This window comes from Scyliorhinus torazame, chromosome 9 (genome assembly GCF_047496885.1).
Source record: "Scyliorhinus torazame isolate Kashiwa2021f chromosome 9, sScyTor2.1, whole genome shotgun sequence".
NCBI lineage: Eukaryota > Metazoa > Chordata > Chondrichthyes > Carcharhiniformes > Scyliorhinidae > Scyliorhinus > Scyliorhinus torazame.
Genome location: NC_092715.1, coordinates 21,970,544 through 21,993,309, shown reverse-complemented (window position 1 = coordinate 21,993,309; position 22,766 = coordinate 21,970,544). Strand labels below are relative to the sequence as shown.

The 22,766-nt window shown below is 44.8% G+C and overlaps 1 protein-coding gene across 2 annotated transcripts in view; it reads right to left on the bottom strand.

Annotated features, from left to right (window-relative positions):
* The window catches only part of cfap99 (cilia and flagella associated protein 99), a 366,971-nt gene that overhangs the window by 250,416 nt on the left and 93,789 nt on the right, over positions 1 to 22,766 (bottom strand). For both annotated transcript variants that reach the window (XM_072515683.1, XM_072515684.1), the window contains 3 exons: positions 18,892 to 18,986; positions 18,684 to 18,796; positions 16,728 to 16,905 (listed from right to left, as the gene is read on the bottom strand). In XM_072515683.1, coding sequence (XP_072371784.1) covers positions 16,728 to 16,905; positions 18,684 to 18,796; positions 18,892 to 18,986 — 386 coding nt within the window. The remainder of the gene's footprint in view (positions 1 to 16,727; positions 16,906 to 18,683; positions 18,797 to 18,891; positions 18,987 to 22,766) is intronic.

Below are 22,766 nucleotides of genomic sequence, written 5' to 3'. Positions count from 1 at the left end.
GCACCCTGGACCATGGGAAACACGGCCACGGCAGAGAAGCCCAAGGCCCGGGCATCCTGGCTGGCCCGCTCCACAGGGAAGCGTATGTAGCGGTCCGCAATGGCATACAGGGCGTCTGTCACTGCCCGGGTGCACCGGTGCACCGATGTCTGCGAGACGCCGGACAGGTCCTCACCTGGCGTCTGGAATGACCCCGCGGCATAAAAGTTCAGGGCCACCGTAACCTTGACGGACACGGGGAGAGGGTGTCCCCCCCCGTGCCACGCGGTGCCAGCTGTGCCAGCAGGTGGCAGATGTGTGCCACGGTTTCCCGGCTCATCCGGAGTCTCCTCCTGCATTCCCGGTCCGTGAGGTCCTGGTACGACAACCGGGGCCGGTACACACGGGGCCTCCTCAGGTGCCTCCGTTGCCGTGGCGCCGCAACGTCCTCCCATCCCTCCTCATGTTCCTCCTCCACTACGTGCTCCCTGCTCCTCCTTCTCGTCCTGTCGGACGGGTGTCCCTCCAGCCTGGGCGGCTGCCGCCTGCCCCTCTGTGGCACGCTCCTCTGCGGCAGCCTGCGCCACCTCTCTGGCACGCTCCTCCTTCGCCTCCTCCTCCTCCAGGGCAACATGGAGAATAGCGGCTGCCGCCACAGCGGCCAACATCGTTGGCTGATCAGAAAACATGACGGCCTGCTGGGGAGGGATGGGGAATGACGACATGTCATCATTGCCCGTATCCCCCCTCCCCCCAGCCAGGTGGCATGGGCTGCATTGGCGCAACTGTTGGAGGATGGCACCTGGCCAGGCGGACAAACTCCCTTGCCCTCGCACCCCACTCCCCGGCACTCACCCCCCCCGTTCCCGGCGCTCATCCCCCCCGTCCCCCTCGCCGGCACACAACCCCCCATCCCCGGCACTCACCCCCCCGTCCCCGGCACTCACCCCCCCATCCCCGGCACACACACCCCCCGTACCCGGCACTCATCCCCCCGTCCCCGGCATTCACCCCCCGTCCCCATCCCCAGCAGTCACCCCCGTCCCCGTCCCCGGCACTCACCCCCCCGTCCCGGCACTCCCACCCCCGTCCCCGGCACTCATTCCCCCGTACCCGGCACTCAACCCCCCGTCCCCGGCACTCAACCCCCCGTCCCCGGCACTCACACCCCGGCCCCGCCACTCACCTCCCCCATCCCCGGCACTCACCCCCCCCCCCCCGTTCCCCTCGCCAGCACTCACCCCCCCCCCCCCCCTGGCACTCACCCCCCCCGTCCCTGGCACTCACCCACCCCTTCCCCGGCACTCCCCAGAAGGCCACCCCATCCCACCCCGCCACCCGCCACCCCCACACACCTCTCCTCCACACACACAGACTGCGGCCACGCCATTACCTCTCTTGCGGCCACCCCCCAGGCCGTGACCTACCTCCACGCTGGACGGCGTCAACCATCAGCACTGGTTGATGCCGTTAAAAAGGTGTTTTGATTTACGCCGACGTGACCCGTGGACTTCGGCCCGTCCGGCCGGGAGAATATGGGCAGCCCCGGAGTCCATTGTCTCGCGCCCACCCCTGCCATTCTCCGAGGCGGACGGCGCATATGACGTCCCGCCGACTTTTCACCCTTCGGAGAATTCGGCATGCGGCGGGGGCGGAATTTACGCCGCCCCCCAGCGATACTCCGACCCGGCAGTGGGTCGGAGAATCCCGCCCCTGATCATAGAATCATAGAATTTACAGTGCAGAAGGAGGCCATTCGGCCCACCGAGTCTGCACCGGCTCTTAGAAAGAGCACCCTACCCAAGGTCCACACCTCCACCCTATCCCAATAACCCAGTAACCCCACCCAACACTAAGGGCAATTTTGGACACTATGGGCAATTTAGCATGGCCAATCCGCCTAACCCGCACATCTTTGGACTGTGGGAGGAAACCGGAGCACCCGGAGGAAACCCACGCACACACGGGGAGGATGTGCAGACTCCGCACAGACAGTGACCCAAGCCGGAATCGAACCTGGGACCCTGGAGCTGTGAAGCATTTGTGCTATCCACAATGCTACCGTGCTACCCTGCCGTGATGCCTCACATTTGTCACATTCATCAAGAATCGGTGCTACAGGACTAGGAGCATATAAATTGCTGCAGGGGAAGAGGCCATACTATGTGCCAGACAAGGCAGGGGCACGCAAAACTCCCTCATTGCTACCAGATTCCACCTGGAGGATGACAAGTTGTAATGAGTACAGTCTTGGACAAGTGCCCTCCATCATAGGCCAGCATGAATACCATGCACTTCAATATGAGAGTACTGTATGTTATGGGTCAGGGTTTAGAGAACCCTGAAGTGTATCATGGAGTTCACCTGACCCACAACTTTTAATAGATTGTGGTACGGCTTACTCTACAGGTGTGGTACAGCAGAAAATGGACCAGTGATTTTGAAAACAAAACAATGTTTATTCTATGAACTCAAGTTAACCTTTCGAATACAAACAGTGAACATCTTAGCAACCAGTAAATCAAATACACTCCCCAAAGAATACAACACTAAGTAATCTGTATTCCGTTCTTTTAACATCCAAAAGACTTAACAAACCTCCAAACAGGAGCACATCAGGCTCCACCCACACTCTGACATCACTCCAGTAACATGAGCAGCTCCATTTCTTAAAGGTACATTTCTTAAACACCCATTTCTCAAAGGGTACTCTCACATGACACCTCCCCCCCAAGAAAAACAAAATAAACCATCAACTTCAAGATGGTTTCATTTTTCACCTTTTCACCATCCTTTAAGAAATGCACACAGTAAATATACTTTTTGTTTCAAAAAATAACACACGCAAACAGGTACAATAATATAGTCCATTTTTTCCTTCTTCTTCCTCCAACGGAAATTGCTTCCGTTCATCACATTCGTGACAAAGCATCAGCAATCACGTTTTCTCGTCCTGCCACATGTACTACTTTTAAATGAAATGGCTGTAACAGTAAACGCCAGCGAAACAGCCTTGTATTGTTATTCTGGAATCGCTCCAGAAATTTCAACGGATTGTGATCAGTATATATAACAGTGTGAGATGGATTGCTGGTTACATAAATGTGAAAATCGTGGAATACTTTTTCTGGTGAGAATTCAATTTCTTTGAAAAATAACCAATAGGCCGCTCTCGCCCTTCGTTGTCGTCCTGTAGAAGCACCGCACCTACGCCCACATCACTCGCATCAACAGCCACTTTGAATGGTTTGGTGTAATTTGGGATGGCTAACACAGGAGCAGTGGTTAACACAGCCTTCAGGCCGTCAAATGCCTGTTGACACTCCGCTGTCCAATGGAATTTGTTACGCTTCTTGAGCAAGCCCGTCAGTGGAGCGACCACACTGCTAAAATTGGGTACAAATTTCCAGTAAAATCCACTCATACCAAGAAAGCGCATTATTTCCCGTCGTGTCGAGGGTATCGGAAACTCCCCAATAACTTTCATTTTCACATCCCGTGGAACCATTCGACCCTGTCCGATTGTATGGCCAAGGAAAGTGACTTGGGCTTTTCCAAATTCACTTTTGGCTAGGTTTATCACTAAACCCACCTCCTGAAGTCGATTGAATAGCTCCATTAGATGTTTTAAATGTTCTTTCCATGTCTGGCTGAAAATTACCAGATCGTCGATGTATGCCGCAGAATTGGGTAATCCTGAAACAACTTTGTTAGTTAAGCGTTGAAATGGGGCTGGGGCGTTTTTCATGCCAAATGGCATAACTTTGAATTGGTATATACCAACTGGAGTCACAAACGCTGAAATCTCCTTTGCCACTTCGGATAAAGGTACCTGCCAGTAACCTTTAAGTAAATCCAATTTGGAAATAAAAGCGGACTGTCCCACTTTCTCAATGCAATCCTCCAAACGTGAGATAGGATAAGAGTCCGTTCTTGTAACTGCATTAACCTTTCTATAGTCCACACACAACCGTTGGGTAACGTCTGGTTAGACACCATCACTATGGGTGAGCTCCATTGGCTGCAACCCACTTCAATTATGCCATTTTTAAGCATACTCTCAATCTCTTTGTTAACCTGTGCCAATTTTAAAGGGTTAAGTCTATATGGATGTTGTTTGATTGGAACAGCATTTCCCACATCTACATCATGTATAGCCATTTTAGTACTTCTCAAATTATCTCCACAAACTTGCCCCTGTGATATCAATAACTCTTTCAGGTCAGTTTGTTTTTCCTCTGGAGGATTACTCAACAATTTATCCCAATTATTAAGAACATCCTCATTTTCCAATTTAATTTGAGGTATGTCAAATTCACAGTCATCTGGATTTGGTTCGTCACTTTGAGTTAGAATCATTAAAATCTCCTCCTTTTTCTCTCCTTCCCTTTCAAAGTACCTTTTAAGCATATTCACAAGACACACACGGTGAGTCTTCCTTCTATCTGGTGTTTGTACCACATAATTCACCTCACTTAATTTCCTTTCAATATGATAAGGTCCACATAACCTTGCTTTAAAAGGTTCACCTACCACTGGTAACAACACTAAAACTTTATCTCCACTGGCAAAACTACGAACTTTGGATTTCTTGTCCGCGACCAGTTTCATCACATTTTGTGCAACTTTCAAATGTTGTCTAGCCAATTCACCTGCTATATTTAATCGTTCCCTAAAATTTGACACGTAATCCAATAATGTAATTTCCGATTTCTCACTCACCAATTTTTCCTTCATCAATTTAAGTGGTCCTCTTACCTCATGACCAAAAATTAGTTCAAAAGGACTAAATTTGGTTGAATCATTAGGAGCATCCCTAATTGCAAACAGAACGAATGGAATTCCTTTATCCCAATCATCTGGATGATCTTGACAATACACCCTCAACATTGTCTTTAATGCTTGATGCCACCTTTCTAACGCTCCCTGTGATTCTGGATGGTACGCAGTTGATTTAAATTGTTTTATTCCTAAGCTATCCATTACTTCTTTGAATAACCTCGAGGTAAAATTTGATCCTTGAGCCGATTGTGTTTCTGTGGGTAGTCCATATATCTAGGAAAGAATTTAAGTCATTCCTCCTCAATCTTTTTAGCTGTAATATTACATACTGGAACGGTCTCTGGAAACCTAGTAGACATATCCATTATAGTCAAAAGATATTGATTCCCACTTTTTGTTTTAGGAAGCGGTCCCACGCAATCAATTAGGACACGTGTAAAAGGTTCCTCAAATGCTGGAATGGGTATTAAGGGCGCTGGTTTTATCACTGCTTGAGGTTTCCCTATCACTTGACATGTGTGACATGACTGACAAAATGTAACTACATCTTTATGTAGTCCAGGCCAATAAAAATGTTTTTGGATTTTAGCTTGAGTTTTCCTTATTCCCAAATGACCTCCCACTGGTACCTCATGTGCAACTCGCAATACCTCCTTTCTGTACCCTACCGGCAATACTACTTGATGAACTTCTGCCCACTTTTCATCCGCCTGCATATGTAAAGGTCTCCATTTTCCCATCAAGTCATCACTTTTACGGTAATAATACTCTGGTATGCATGCAGATTCCTCTTCCGTATATGCTTTCTGATACATCCGTTTTATTTCTATATCTTTTTGTTGTAACTCCGCCAATTTTCCTGAACTAAAAATATCCGCCTCATCCTCCACCTGTTCTTGTTCTTTTTCAACCATCTGATCAAAAATCGTTTCTGACAATTGCACTTCGTCATCTTCACTCTTTGATTTCTCCTCTTGTCTTAACCTGTGACTTTGCGACCTTGTTACCACACAATCCGGAAAAATCCCAGGATATTCGTCCTTCAACACTTCAGTTGTCTAATTTTTCACTGGCTTATCAACCACAGTAGGCATCACTCCCACCTGCGACCCAGCTACATCATTACCCAAGATAAACTGTATTCCTGGACAAGATAGTTTCTTTATTACTCCTACTACCACTTCACCACTCTTCACTGGACTTTCCAACCTTACCTTATATAATGGAACGCTACTCCTCTCACTCTGAATTCCACATATTACCACCTTTTCTGGCAACATTCTTCCCAACCTACATAACTCCTCATCTCTTACCATTAAAGATTGACTAGCTCCCGTATCTGGGACCTTCTTATCAATCACCTCTTGATCAGGCTGTACAATCTTTTGCACCTCCTTCGCATCACTTGGGCTTTCCTTTAACACTTTAACAAACCCCACTGTCTTATCCTGTTTTACCACATCAGCCTTCCCAGTGCTTTTCTTCAACCACCAACACTGTGACTTTACAAGGCCTAGTTTATTACAGTGAAAACATTTGAAACTTTTCATTTCTTTTCCAACCTCCTGGATTTCTTTTTTAATCTGAGGTACACTCTCTGTATTATCTCCCATCAGATCACCTTTACCTTTACCACTTGAGTATTTCTCATGTCCCCAGTTTCTATCCCTCACAGGTTGAAACTGATGTCGGAAATCAAGCTTTGATTCATGAACTAATTCATAATCATCTGCCATTTCTGCTACTGATCTCGCAGTTTTAACCCTCTGCTCTTCTACATGAGTTCTCACTACATCAGGAATTGAATTTTTAAACTGCTCCAAAATTATAATTTCTCTGAGAGCTTCATACGTTTGATCTATTTTCAAAGCCCTTATGCACCTATCAAAATTACTCTGTTTGATCCTTTCAAACTCCATGTATGTTTGACGAAATTCTTCCCTTAAATTTCTAAACCTTTGTCTGTAAGCTTCAGGCACTAGTTCATATGCACCCAAGATGGATTTTTTCACCTCCTCATATGTCCCAGATACCTCCTTCGGTAGTGATGCAAACACTTCACTAGCTCTACCTACCAGCTTTGTTTGAATCAGTAATATCCACATGTCCTGTGGCCATTTAATTTGTTTAGCTACCTTCTCATATGAAATGAAAAGGCTTCCACTTCTTTCTCGTCAAACCTTGGCAATGCTTGGACATATTTAAATAGATTCCCACCAAGCCTTCGACATTGACACTCTTTCTCACTGTCCTCATCACTATCATCCAACTGTACGTTTCCCTTTACGTCTGCCAATTTTAACTGACTGTCATGTTTCATGGCCATTTTCTGAAGTTCAAACTCTCTCTCTTTATCTTGTTCCCTGATCTGTATCTCCCTTTCTCTTTCTTTTTGTTCTGCTAGGGCTATTCTTTCTTTTCTCCTTTCTTCTCTCTCTTTTTCTTTTTCCTCTCTATCTCTTTCTCTTTCCGCTCTCTCTCTTTCGTATTCAAGCTGCTTTAATTCTTTTTCATGTTCAAGTTGCTTAATCTGCAACTGGATCTTTGCCATTTCTAATGAGTCAGACTGTATCTCAAGCAACTTTAAATGCTTAGCCACCACCATAATTACCTCATCTTTTCGCATTCTGTCAGGTAATGTTAACTGCAATGTTTTTGCCAAATCTAACAGTCTGCTTTTAGTCTCTGTCCGTAAGGTACTGCGTGTGACAGTCTCCACCCCCAAAAACTTCTGAATCTCTGAAAGAGCCATTGTCCACAACACACTACCCACCTAAACTAAAATACCACACCTGAAAAGCAACCACAATATGCTCACCCCTCACTGTCTTTAAGTTCACTAAGCCAAACCAATAGATAGACTTTTATCTCCCTCGAGCCCCCAATTGTTATGGGTCAGGGTTAGAGAACCCCGAAGTGTATCATGGAGTTCACCTGACCCAAAACTTTTAATAGATTGTGGTATGGGGAGCACACGGCCCACTCTACAGGTATGGTATAGCAGAAAATGGACCAGTAGTTTTTAAAACAAAACAATGTTTATTCTATGAACTCAAGTTAACCTTTCTAAAACAAACAGTGAACATCTTAGCAACCAGTAAACCAAATACACCCCCCAAAGAATACAACACTAAGTAATCTGTATGCCGTCCTTTTAACATCCAAAAGACTTAACAAACCTCCAAACAGGAGCACATCAGGGTTTACATTCAAGACTGAAAACATTTATACTTCTTCTGAATTCACCAAATGATCCATAGATAGTTTTTGGATGGCAGAGATCAACAGCAGTGCAGCTCACAGACTCACCCAGGCTTTCTCAAACTGATACTAAAAAAGCAGAAGTGGAGCTCAGCTCCACCCACACTCTGACATCACTCCAGTAACATGAGCAGCTCCATTTCTTAAAGGTATATTTCTTAAACACCCATTTCTCAAAGGGTACTCTCACATGACATGCATACGGTCTTGAGAGTAATATATCAGGCTCATCCTTTGAAGGATGATGAAGCCTCGGGAGCATGAAAATGAAATGAAATGAAAATCGCTTATTGTCACAAGTCGGCTTCAATGAAGTTACTGTGAAAAGCCCCTAGTCACCACATTTTGGCGCCTGTTCGGGGAGACTGGTACGGGAATTGAACCGTGCTGCTGGCCTCCCTTGGTCTGCTTTAAAAGCCAGCTATTTAGCCAAGTGTGCTCAACCAGCCCCTAAACCAGCATGTGTCCTTGTTGAGACGAGAGGCTAACTGGAGGAGGAAATCAACGGCATCAAATGTCAGAAGTTATTGCCTCTTCAAGCTTCTCTCCGGCATCCCAGTTGCAAAATGAGGCAGGGCTGTTGCATGATTCTCAGTGAGCTTGTAGCTGTAGGCCTTCAATCTGACAAGGCTGCTCAAAGGGATCCATCTCAAGCAATGGAACAAAGCACTCCATGTGACATCGATGATGAATCAGATAATTCACACTTGGGACAAGGCAGCTGACGATGTTCGGCTGCTGTGAATCCATTTAGAGATGATTCAGTGATCTCGGCAAGTGTTCAGGTGAGAGGATGCACAGCACTGCATCCTTACTTTGTGACGAGAGCCACTTGTCCCATAGACATAACTACACTCAAGGTTGGACATTTGAGTGCCAGGACAATGTAGGTAGATGGAGTGAGGTCATCGATCAGCCATGATCCCATGAAATGATGGGGCAGCGTTGAGCGGATAAATGGCCCACTCCTGTTCCTATGACCAGCTGAGTGCTTCCACCATTTTCAATTACATGAGATGATGGTTTAAATTTTAAAACAATATTGCACTACAGGAGCTGAATTTGCAATTCGAGTGACCTGCACCCACACACACAGAAAAGCTGTTGCAACATTTAATATTTCCTCTGATATTACCCCTGTTTATTCTAGCTTTGTGTCTCTGCAAGGTGCCACAGCAGCGAGCATATGGTAATTGTGTGGATTTTCATTTCCAGCAGCTTTGCTTTTTAATGAGGAAAAGAAAGCTGAGAATATTCTGTTGTGCACTTGCTTCCCTTGCTGGGAGTTGGCTTTGATTGGCGCAGGAGCAAACAATCCCAAACTGTACATTCTGCTGTTGCAAAGAATGTCCTGTCACATTGACAGAATTACATCGAGCAGTCAGATTAGCGAGCCTTGGCCTTCGCGCATCTGTTTCAGGGGTTTCAGAGTCACCAACAACACAACTGGCCATTTTTAAGCTTACACATTCTTCTGCCAGTTAACCGTCCTTTGCCCTATCAATGTATCTACTTAGTTTCCAATTGACTGATAATGCTGCTAATCAGTATAAGAACATAAGAACTAGAACAGGAGTAGGCCATCTGGCCCCTCGAGCCTTCTCCGCCATTCAATGAGATCATGGCTGATCTTTGTGGACTCAGCTCCACTCTCCGGCCCGTACACCATATCCCCGAATCCCTTTATTCTTTAGAAAGGTATCTATCTTTTTCTTAAAACGTTTAAAGAGGGAGCCTCAACTGCTTCACTGGGCAAGGAATTCCAGAGATTCACAACCCTTTGGGTGAAGAAGTTCCTCCTAAACTCGGTCCTAAATCTACTTCCCCTTATTTTGAGGCTATGCCCCCTAGTTCTGCTTTCCCCAACCAGTGGAAACAACCTGCCCGCATCTATTGGTTTAGAAAGCAAAGATATTAATGGGCAGGGTAAAAGCCCCGATGTTCCCTGTTCACGTTTATGCATTTGCAACCAGCAAAATAATTTCTGTGTCCAAAGGGGTGAGCTTGTTCTAAAACATCTACCCTTCACCAATTCTACTAAAAATGTTGATTAGCCATGGATCTCTTTTTTGGTTACTAAATGGCTGCTCCATAACAACAGTGACGGTAAATCATCATGCATTAAGTGTTTTGAGAACATTCTGAGAGACATGTTACATAAATGCAAGCCTTCCAATTTTCTGAATGAGGAAGCTGCTCCTTCTATATTTAATAATGAAGCAATAGCTCTTTTTAAAAACTACAATCATGTATGAATATTGAAATAAGAGTGATTCAATTTGAGGTTTTAAGTTCTGAATTAAAACTTTAATTCATGCTCTCCCAGGGATGAATTTGATTCAATATTCCAAAGTGTGCTTTTCTGAGCAACAGTTTTCTCTGATAACAACTTTATTTATTTTTAATTCCAATTAAGGGACAATTCAGTGTGGCCAATCCACATACCCTGCTCATCTTTGGGTTGTGGGGGTGAGACTCACACAGACACAGGGAGAATGTGCAAACTCCACGCGGACAGTGACCCGGGGCCTGGATTGAATCCGGGTCCTCGACGCGTGAGGCAGCAGTACTGACCACTGTGCCACCTTGTTGCCCCTTTCCTCTGATTAGAACTGACCTGCAGTAGATGTTTCAACAACAGCAAGCTTACACTCTAAGAATCCCTGATCAGTGGCTTCAATGAATTGGTGAGTTATATATTTGAATTGGTGCTGTGTGAGAGGTGGTGCTGATTCCTGTTAAATACCACTTCCCTTGCCTTCCAGCCCATCCTGCCACACCCAGTAGATTCTGGTTTATGAAGCTGTAAAAAGAATTGTTTCCTTTCCCACCATTATATCCCAGTTGTATTTGATGCTGATTTTTTTTTAAAGACAACTATGTTAGTTTTGTTCTGACTATGACTACTGTAAAAAACATTGGGGACATTTTCCTTGGCCTGAACACAGGCACATCACATTCACCTAGGCACGGAGATACTACCCTCATGAAATGAACCCTTCCAATTTTTTCTTACATTATAATTAATTCTGAGATTTTTCTTGGTATGTGCCAAGGGGATCCAGCGGAAAGTCTCCCCTATTGTGTGTCATGTGAGAGTACCCTTTAAGAAATGGGTGTTTAAGAAATGTACCTTTAAGAAATGGAGCTGCTCATGTTACTGGAATGATGTCAGAGTGTGGGTGGAGCTGAGCTCTACTTCTGCTTTTTTAGTTTCAGTTTGAGAAAAGCTTGGGTGTGTCTGTGAGCTGCACTGCTGTTGATCCCTGTCATCAAAATACTATCTATGGATCATTTGGTAAACTCAGAATTGTAAAAAGGTCTCAGTATTGAATGTAAACCCTAATGTGCTCCTGTTTAGAGGTTTGTTAAGTCTTTTGGATGTTAAAAGGACAGCATACAGATTACTTAGTGTTGTATTCTTTGGGGGTGTATTTGATTTACTGGTTGCTAAGATATTCATTGTTTGTTTTAAAAAGGTTAACTTGAGTTCACAGAATAAACATTGTTTGTTTTAAGAAAACCACTGGTCCATTTTCAGCTGTACCATACCTGTAGAGTGAGCCGTGTGCTCCCCATACCACAATCTATTAAAAGATGTGGGTCAGGTGAACTCCATGATACACTTTGGGATTCTCTCAACCCTGGCCCATAAAAGTGTGAATAATAATAATAACCTTTTCTTGTCGCAAGTATGAAGTTACTGTGAAAAGCCCCTAGTCACTACATTCCGGCACCTGTTCTGGTAAATTAATATCAAGAAAGATTAATCACATCTATGTCTTGACTTCCATTAACCCCAAAGTTGTACCGTCAGTAAAATTGATGTCTGTGATAAGTGAACCTTGCCTAAGTATAATCAAGGACCCCATGACATATGAGATCATGCATTTGAACTGCAAGATACATTTGGATGAGGAAGACGCTTCCAGCTGTTTGATTCCATTCTTTGATAATACCAACCCTACCAAATCTCCAATGAAAGGAGCTCATGTCTTGTTAAATTAATTTGTTCCCCTGTCCTCAATCATCATTTCTGTTAACATGTACCAGCTGTTGATCACCTTCTGTGTGAAAAATTATTACCTTGCTTCTGTTTTAGCTTTGCCCTTCACAACCATGAACTTGTGCATTCTTGTCATGTTGCAATGGCCTGTGAAACAAAGTTTATTTTCTCCAGCCCTTTTATGGATCCTATTTATCTCTATAATGTCCCCGTTGAGACATTTCTTCTCAAGCTGAAGAACATAACTAGGTTATTAAGTTGTTTCTCACAGCTCTTTCCTCTAGCACTCAGAATCAGCCTGGCCACTCTCTGAAATGCCTCTCGGAAATAGGTTCCTTATAAGGACATAAGAAACAGAGTGGAAATAGGCCACATGGCTTCCTGAGCCTGCACCGCCATTCAATAAGATCATGGCTGATCTGGCCTTGGCCTCAAGCCCAGTTTCCTGCCCATTGCCCCTCTGAGGTGATGTATATGCAGTAGTTCAGGTGCAGCTTGACGTACAGCTTCAGCTTCAGCTCTGGAGATTTGGGCCTGGATATTTTGTTTAGACCATAAGATGTAGGAGCAAAAATAGGTCTTTCGGTCCAATGAGTCCACTCAGCCATTCAATGAGATCATGGCTGATCTGACATAATTCTCAACTCCACTTTCCCGCCTTATCCCCATAACCCTCGATTCCCTCACTGATTAAAAATCTGTCTCTCTCAGCCTTGAACATATTTAACGGCCCTGCGGCTACAGCTCTCTGTGATAACACATTCCACAGATTCACTACCCTCTGAGAGAAGAAATTCCTCCTCATCTCTGTCTGAAATGGGTGACCCCCTTACTCTGAGATTGTGCCCTCTGGTCCTAGACCCACCCACAAGGGGAAACAAACTCTCAGCACCTCCCTCGTCAAACCCCTGAGAATCCTAAATGTCTCAAACGGTCATCTCTTATTCTTCTAAACTCCAATGAGTACAGGCCCAACCTATTCAACCTGTCTTCGTAAGAAAATCCCTCCAAACCCAGGATCAACCGAGAGAACCTTCTCTGGACTGCCTCCAATGCCGGGATATCTTTCCATAGATAAGGGGACCCAAACTGTTCACAGTATTCCAGATGTGAACAAAGAACAATACAGCACAGGAACAGGCCCTTCGGCCTCCAAGCCTGTAACGACCATGGTACCTGCCTAAACTAAAACAGTATGCACTTACGGAGTCCGTATCCTTCCATTCCCACCCTATTCATATAATTGTCTAGATGCCCCTTAAATGCCGCTATTGTACCTGCTCCCACCACCTCCCCAGGCAGCGCGTTCCATATATTTACCAATTCTCTGGGACATTTCCAGAATTTAAGGATTCTTAAATTTCAGATACTGAAAAGGTGTGAAATAAGCAGGGTAGTTGTGATTAACTTATTGACTGGGAATCCTTTATAGCCAGGGGCTCAGATGGAGAGCAATTTGTTAGGTGTGTCCAGGAGGGCTTATAGTGTGTTGACAATCCAACCAGGGAGGGGGTCATATCAGACTTGGTATTGGGGAATAAGCCAGGCCAGGTGATTGATGTTTCAGTGGGGGTGCATTTTGGGTTTAGCGACCATAATTCTACAAGATTTCAGATAGTCATGGATAAGGTCAAGAGTGGCCCAAATGTGAGGGTGTTTAATTGGGCGAGGGCCAATTACATCCAAATTAGACAGAAACTAGGGAATGTGGATTGGGAGCGGCTATTTAAGGACAAATCCACGTCTGACATGTGGGAGACTTTTAAAGGCCAGTTGATTGAAGTGCAGGACAGGCAAGTCCCCACAAAAATGAAGGATTCGGGAACCATGGATGATAAGGGAAATTGTAAGCTTAGTCAAAAGAAAAAAGGAAGCTTACATTAGGTCTAAACATCTAAAAACTGACAAAATCCCTTGAGAAGTCAAGTGAAAGTAGGAAGGAACTTAAACGTGGAATAAGGACCACTAAAAGGGGCCATGAAACATCTTTAGAAAGAATAGGCCCACTCAAGGACAATGGAGGGAAGATATGTGTGGAACCACAGAAAGTGGGTGAAATCCTTAATGAGTACTTTGTATCGGTATTCACCAAGGAGGGGCTGGTTTAGCACACTGGGCTAAATCGCTGGCTTTTAAAGCAGACCCAGGCAGGCCAGCAGCACGGTTCAATTCCCGTACCAGCCTCCCCGAACAGGCGCCGGAATGTGGCGACTAGGGGCTTTTCACAGTAACTTCATTGAAGCCTACTTGTGACTGTAAGCGATTTTCATTTTCATTTCATTTCAGAAGGACATGACGGATGTTGAAATCAGGGATAGGTGTGCGAATGCTCTTGAGAACGTCGATATATTAAAAGAGGAAGTTTTGAGTATCCTAAATTGCATAAAGGTAGACAAGTCCCCGGGGCTGGGTGGGATCTAACCCAGGTTACTGCAGGAGGCAAGGGGAGAAATAGCTGGGGCCTTAACAGATATCTTCACATCCTCTTTGACCATAGGCGAGGTTCCAGAGGACTGGAGAATAGCCAAAGTTGATCCCGTGTTTAAGAAAGGAAGCAGGGTTAATCCAGCAAATTATAGGCCGGTGAGCCTGAAAAGATACTGAGGGACAGGATATATGCACATTTAGAGGAAAATGGACTAGTTAGTGACAGGCAGCATGGTTTTGTACGGGGAAGGTCATGTCTCACCAACTTGATTGAGTTTTGAAGAGGTGACAAAGAAAATTGTTGAGGGAAGGGCTGTGGATGTAGTTTATATGGACTTTAGTAAGGCTTTTGACAATCTCCTGCATGGCAGACTGGTACAAAAACTAAAATCATATGGGATTCGGGGTGGGCTGGCTAGATGGATACAAAACTGGCTAGATTATAGAAGACAGAGAGTAATGGTGGAAGGATGTTTTTCAGAATAGAGATCTGTAGCTGGTGCGGATGACATGAAGATTGGCAGAGTTGCTGATAGTACCGAGGATTTTCAGAGGATACAACAGAATATAGATAGATTGGAGTCTTGGGCACAGAAATGACAGATGGAGTTTAATCTGGACAAATGTGAGGTGATGCATTTTGGAGGATCAAATCTGGGTATGAATTATACTGTAAATGCCAGAACCCTTAGGACCATTAACATACAGAGAAATCTGACGTGCAGGTCCACAGTTCCCTAAAAGCGGCAACAGGTGACCAAGGTGATTAAGAAGGCCTATGGCATGCTTGCCTTCATCAGCCGGGCACTGAGTACAGGAGTTGGGAAATCATGTTGCAGTTGCATAAAACCTTGATTAGGCCACATCTGGAGTATTGCATGCTGTTCTGGTTACCACATTATCAGAAGGAAGTGAAAGCTTTGGAGAGTGCGCAAAGAAAGTTCACCAGGATGTTGCCTGGTCTCGAGGTTGTTGGCCAAGAGGAGAGGTTGAATAAACTAGGATTGTTTTCACTGGAAAGATGGAGGCTGAGGGGAGACCTGATAGATGTCTACAAAATTATGAGAGGCAGAGACAGAGTGGATAGTCAGAGGCTTTTTCCAAGGGTGGAAGTGTGAATTACAAGGGGGCACAGGTTCAAGGTGAGAGGGGGAAAGTTTAAGGGAGATGTGCAGGTTAAGTTTTTCACGCCGAGAGTAGTGGGTGCCTGGAACGCGTTGCCAGAAGATGTGGTGGAAACAGGCACATTAGCAACATTTAAGAGGCATCTGGAATTTTGCCCCTTGATTATTTAGTAATTTTGGAATGTTAGTGTCTTCTACCATGAAGACTGAAATAAAGTATTTATTTAACTCCTCTGCCATTTCCTGGTTCCCCATTATTATTCCCCCAGTCTCCTTATCTGAAGGGCCTATGTTCACTTTGACCGCCCTTTTCCTTCTTATATATTTAAAGATGCTTTTACTGTCTGTTTTTATATTAGGGGCAAAGGCCTGTGTCTCAGGGTTTCCACATTGTCCCCCTTGCTCTCTATGCTCCCAGAGCTTCATCCAGGGGCACAAGGTTGAAAATGAGTGGAAGGTGTCCCACGACAACTTCAACCACATTTTCTTGTTGTAGGGCTAGGTGAGTGTCCATTTGGAGGGACACCTGTGGAAGATATTGCAATCTCTTGTGCCTTTTCCTCTTCAAGTTGGATGCTCTAAACTGATGAGCTGATGTTTTTCTTTAAAGCACCATCTGTGTATCAATTAAGTCCCATTACCTGTTCACATATGTACTGTTACTTTTGCCCCATGGTAGCCATTTTCCCCAGACCGTTTCACGAAATATCAACCTTACTGTCATAAAATACTGAATAAATGGAAGAGCATCATAGCCAAAATGACAGCCAAGTCCCAGTTTAATCCCTGTACTGAGTTAGATAATCTCCGCTGGGTGTTGATAGGAACACTATAATTGGTTTCAATGCCTGAGTTCAGGAGAGAAATATTAGCACAAGATTACTTGAGGTGCTCAATGCAGTGAGGACAGTATTGGGCTCTACCATGATTTTAAAACCTGTCAACATTTACAATCAAGGCCATTTGGCCAAGGTATCCTGGGGCTAACATTTGTCTGCACAACCCAAGAGGGAACCAGCATTTTCAGGAAACGAGAAGAGGGCAAGAATTGGCAAGAAAATAAAAATAAGCAAAGTAGTTATACTGTTGTCTTTTCCCTCTCCCATGCCAATCTTCAGCGAAGATGGATGGCAACCCACCAGACTTACTTTTCTCTGTACTTGCAGCAGAGGAATTTCCTCGGGCATTGGAATGGATTGTGGTTTAGGCTTGGTGATGTTAAACTCCTTTGGCACTGTTACAGGCTGGCTCTCCTTTTTTGTGGAAATCGTATTAGCCAGTATGTGGGCTAAGTAATCAATGAGGTTGTTGATATCCGGTTGCCATCTTTAACAAAGGGACATGAATGAGAGAACAAAGTAGAATGGTGAACTCATAGAATCATATTATTATACAGCACAAAATGAATGAAAAATGAAAAGAAAATCGCTTATTGTCACAAGTAGGCGTCAATGAAGTTACTGTGAAAAGCCCCTAGTCGCCACATTCCGGCGCCTGTTCGGGGAGGCTGTTACGGGAATTGAACGGTGCTGCTGGCCTGCCTTGGTCTGCTTTCAAAGCCAGCGATTTAGCCCTGTGCTAAACAGCCCCTGCTCGTGCTAAACAGCCGCTGCAGATCCAACCAGAGATGCGTCATCGACCATTGAACAGTTTAATTCAGTGGTGGACAACCTGCGGCCTGGGGGGGCCACATCTTGGTTCTGAATGCAGCTCATGACATTTCGGTGATCAACGCCCACACGCAGGGTTGCCACATTCTACTGCTTTCCATTTGCATCGGTTTTTTTCCTACGGGTATGACTGAAATGATACGCACGTAAAACAAGTGAAGTGAGGTGCGTGCTGATTACTCACAATATTGACTGTGAGAGCAGTTCACTCCCTCTGCATCCAAAGTGTAAATACTTATTTTGGTTTTTACAATTTGAAGTTGATGATAGTTCTATTAATATATAAATGATTAAATCATGGGCAGCACGGTAGCATTGTGGATAGCACAAATGCTTCACAGCTCCAGGGTCCCAGGTTTGATTCCGGCTTGGGTCACTGTCTGTGCGGAGTTTGCACATCCTCCCCGTGTGTGCGTGGGTTTCCTCCGGGTGCTCCGGTTTCCTCCCACAGTCCAAAGATGCGCGGGTTAGGTGGATTGGCCATGCTAAATTGCCCATAGTGTCCAAAATTGCCCTTAGTGTTGGGTGGGGTTACTGGGTTATTGGGATAGGGTGGAGGTGTGGACCTTGGGTAGGGTGCTCTTTCCAAGAGCCGGTGCAGACTCGATGGGCCGAATGGCCTCCTTCGGCACTGTAAATTCTATGATGATTAAACATTTTCTCTAACTTGTTGTGAAATAGTTAACAGGTATTATATATATTGAATCTTATTCATGGGGTCATGGTTCGTGAACAGGCCTGATTTCGAACTTGCGGCCCACTGAGATGGAGGAGATCACTCATGCGGCCCACTCACCAGCCTAGGTTGCCCATCACTGGTTTAATTGGTTCCGGGTGTGGACAAGATAGCACATTCTGTGTTACTTGCTGTGCTTACACTGCATTGCAAGCATCATTTAAACTTTTTTCTAAGTATTTCATATAATGGGATTAAATTCAAAGAAATAAGTTGTGTTCCGTTCCTCATCTAGTATTCTGCTACAAAGTCTATTCCAATAGTTTGGTTCCAGAAACAATAGGCTTTGTCAGACTTGCTTGTGTCAACCAGAGAAAACCATACTGGCCCATTGTGCCCTGATATAATACAGAAGAGCAAACATTGCTGGAAGCACCTGCACCAATGTTTAAGTGTCTGTACTGATGCCTCAAGTATTGACATGTTTTGCAGAAAGACACTGAGTCATCTGATCAATTTGCAACTGTTAAAATTAAACCTGGGATTAAATCTAAGGTGCTTTTAGGCCAACGGGCAGGATATGGGAGAATGGATCTTGTGTGGTTGATGAAAGAGGCTGAGGTCTCATGAAAGGTGAGAATAGGGACACTTATTTAGGACAATAATGGTGTGCGTACATTGTCAATATTCAATTCAGTCAACAGAAGATGCACTGTATGGTTGAACAAAGGAAAAGAATCTTAAACTCGGCAAATTACCTCAGCAGAGGATCAATCAGCATCTGATTTACATATGCTATATCATATATTTGGCACCATTCATCCTTGATCCATGTACTGAGGTTCAAGCCATCAAACAAGAATCTAAGGAACTGCGGAAAAATGATAATAATTATGGAATCACTGAACAAATTCACTTCTCAAATAAAATACTTAAATTTCTAGGGATTAATAATGCCTTCCTCACTTCGTGCATTTTGTTCGCAGACTGAGAGTGGATAATCTTGGTGAAGTGTTTCAGGCCCAGCTCTTTCAGCCGAAAGGTAGCAAGGTAACATATAACTGTAACAGAACAAAGCATGTATTGTATTACTTTAGAAACAATAACATTTTCAGATCAGTAGCTACGCAAAGCAATGCAGGAATGGTCCAGGTACAAGCCCCATTTGGGCCTAGTTAGCTTCTAATATTTGGATCGGCAAAACTGCTATTTCATTAGCTTCAGTTCCACTGGATTAGCAGGAAGGATAATAAGGTTAGATACTCTCTAACAATCTGTCGGTTTTGAAATCGGCCCCCAGTATCAACAGAGGTGAGGTGGACCCTTTTCTATGAAGAAGTGCTTCCTGATGATGACACGTCAGGGCAGCACGGTGGCACGGTGGTTAGCACTGCTGCTCCAGGGACCCTGGTTCAATTCCGGCATCGGGAGTGGAGTTTGCGCTTTCTCCCTGTGTCTGCGTGGGTTTCCTCAGGGTGCCCCGGTTTCCTCCCACAGTCCAGAGATGTGTGGATTGGCCATGATAAATTTCCCCATAGTGTCCAAAAGGTTAGGTGGGGCTACTGGTTTACAGGGATAGGGTGGAGACGTAGGCTTAAGCGGGGTGCAAATGGGCTGAATGGCCCCCTTCTGCACTGCAAATTCTATGATTCAATGCAAAGCATAGAATATAAGAGCAGGGAAATTATGCCAGAACTAAATAAGATACTACCCAGACCACAGTTAGAGTACTGTCATCGCATTACAAGAAGTATGTAATTGTATTAGAGAGAGTACAGAGAAATTTACAAGGATGTTGCCAGGACTTTAGCTATGAGGAAATATTAGATAGGCTGAGGTTCTTGTCTTTCAAACAGCGAAAGTTGAGAGTAGATTCCATTGAGGTGCATAAAGTTATGAGGGGGCCTGGGTAGACTGGATAGGAAGGACCCAATTCCCTTCCCAGCGAACTTGATAACCAGAGGACATAGATTTAAAGTAATTGGTAGAAGCATGAGAGAGAAGTTTAGAAATCCTTCTGCTCGGGGGTGGTGGGGGCCTCAGTCTCTGAAAGGTGGTAGAAGCAGAAACACTTCTCACATTCAAAAAATACTTGCACATGCACCTGAGATGCTTTAACGTACAGTGCCACGGATCAATTGCAGAAAAGTGGGATTAGGCAGGATAGCTTTTTCTCAGCTGGTACAGACATGATGGCTTCCTTCTGTGCTATAAATATATATGGTTTTTTTTCACGTCACGTCATGTCATCCACCTCCTGTGAAATTCAGCTCTTTGAACTCTGAATGTCATGTATTTACCACCCACTGTTAATACTTGTGTCGAAGATCCTGGCTGCACCAGTGCAAACCACCCCTTATCCTGGTTATTTAACAGTTACAAATCTTACAACAAACAACCAGTGATATTTCTCGGTGCTGGAGAAAGGCAGCATACTTTTGGCACTTTTGGCTGTTTTTTATGCCTCCAGCTGAAGTCAATTGTTGGGACAATATGGAAGAATGATACTTTGAGTCAAAAGGTTCAATAATTCGACCGTTTTTGACTTGTCTCCCATTGGTAGTCAACTTGACAAAAATGACAGGAAGTGTATTAAAACATTTACCAGTGCACACTGCAATTACTTTACTGTGAGACAGGGAAAACAGGTTTATACAGCAGTGCAATTTAAAAATTAATCCCGAGATGACCATTCCAGAGCTATCTCATTCTATGATCTTTCAGAGAATACAGGGATAAATTTTGCAACTGCGGATCCAGTCCCATTGTCAAAGAACAAAGAACAAAGAACAAAGAAATGTACAGCACAGGAACAGGCCCTTCGGCCCTCCAAGCCCGTGCCGACCATACTGCCCGACTAAACTACAATCTTCTACACTTCCTGGGTCCGTATCCTTCTATTCCCATCCTATTCATATATTTGTCAAGATGCCCCTTAAATGTCCCTATCGTCCCTGCTTCCACTACCTCCTCCGGTAGTGAGTTCCAGGCACCCACTACCCTCTGCGTAAAAAACTTGCCTCGTACATCTACTCTAAACTTTGCCCCTCTCACCTTAAACCTATGCCCCCTAGTAATTGACCCCTCTACCCTGGGGAAAAGCCTCTGACTATCCACTCTGTCTATTCCCCTCATAATTTTGTATACCTCTATCAGGTCGCCCCTCAACCTCCTTCGTTCCAGTGAGAACAAACCGAGTTTATTCAATCGCTCCTCATAGCTTATGCCCTCCATACCAGGCAACATTCTGGTAAATCTCTTCTGCACCCTCTCTAAAGCCTCCACATCCTTCTGGTAGTGTGGCGACCAGAATTGAACACTATACTCCAAGTGTGGCCTAACTAAGGTTCTATACAGCTGCAACATGACTTGCCAATTCTTATACTCAATGCCCCGGCCAATGAAGGCAAGCATGCCGTATGCCTTCTTGACTACCTTCTCCACCTGTGTAGCCCCTTTCAGTGATCTGTGGACCTGTACTCCTAGATCTCTTTGACTTTCAATACTCTTGAGGGTTCTACCATTCACTGTATATTCCCTACCTGCATTAGCCCTTCCAAAATGCATTACCTCACATTTGTCCGGATTAAACTCCATCTGCCATCTCTCCGCCCAAGTCTCCAGACAATCTAAATCTTGCTGTATCCTCAGACAGTCCTCATCGCTATCCGCAATTCCACCAACCTTTGTGTCGTCTGCAAATTTACTAATCAGACCAGTTACATTTTCCTCCAAATCATTTATATATACTACAAAGAGCAAAGGTCCCAGCACTGATCCCTGTGGAACACCACTGGTCACAGCCCTCCAATTAGAAAAGCATCCCTCCATTGCTACCCTCTGCCTTCTATGGCCTAGCCAGTTCTGTATCCACCTTGCCAGTTCACCCCTGATCCCGTGTGACTTCACCTTTTGTACTAGTCTACCATGAGGGACCTTGTCAAAGGCCTTACTGAAGTCCATATAGACAACATCTACTGCCCTACCTGCATCAATCATCTTAGTGACCTCCTCGAAAAACTCTATCAAGTTAGTGAGACACGACCTCCCCTTCACAAAACCGTGCTGCCTCTCACTAATACGTCCATTTGCTTCCAAATGGGAGTAGATCCTGTCTCGAAGAATTCTCTCCAGTAATTTCCCTACCACTGAAGTAAGGCTCACCGGCCTGTAGTTCCCGGGATTATCCCTGCCACCCTTCTTAAACAGAGGAACAACATTGGCTATTCTCCAGTCCTCCGGGACATCCCCTGAAGACAGCGAGGATCCAAAGATTTCTGTCAGGGCCTCAGCAATTTCCTCTCCAGCCTCCTTCAGTATTCTGGGGTAGATCCCATCCGGCCCTGGGGACTTATCTACCTTAATATTTTTTAAGACACCCAACACCTCGTCTTTTTGGATCACAATGTGACCCAGGCTATCTACACCCCCTTCTCCAGACTCAACATCTACCAATTCCTTCTCTTTGGTGAATACTGATGCAAAGTATTCATTTAGTACCTCGCCCATTTCCTCTGGCTCCACACACAGATTCCCTTGCCTATCCTTCAGTGGGCCAACCCTTTCCCTGGCTACCCTCTTGCTTTTTATGTACGTGTAAAAAGCCTTGGGATTTTCCTTAACCCTATTTGCCAATGACTTTTCATGACCCCTTCTAGCCCTCCTGGCTCCTTGCTTAAGTTCCTTCCTACTTTCCTTATATGCCACACAGGCTTCGTCTGTTCCCAGCCTTTTAGCCCTGACAAATGCCTCCTTTTTCTTTTTGACGAGGCCTACAATATCACTCGTCATCCAAGGTTCCCGAAAATTGCCGTATTTATCTTTCTTCCTCACAGGAACAT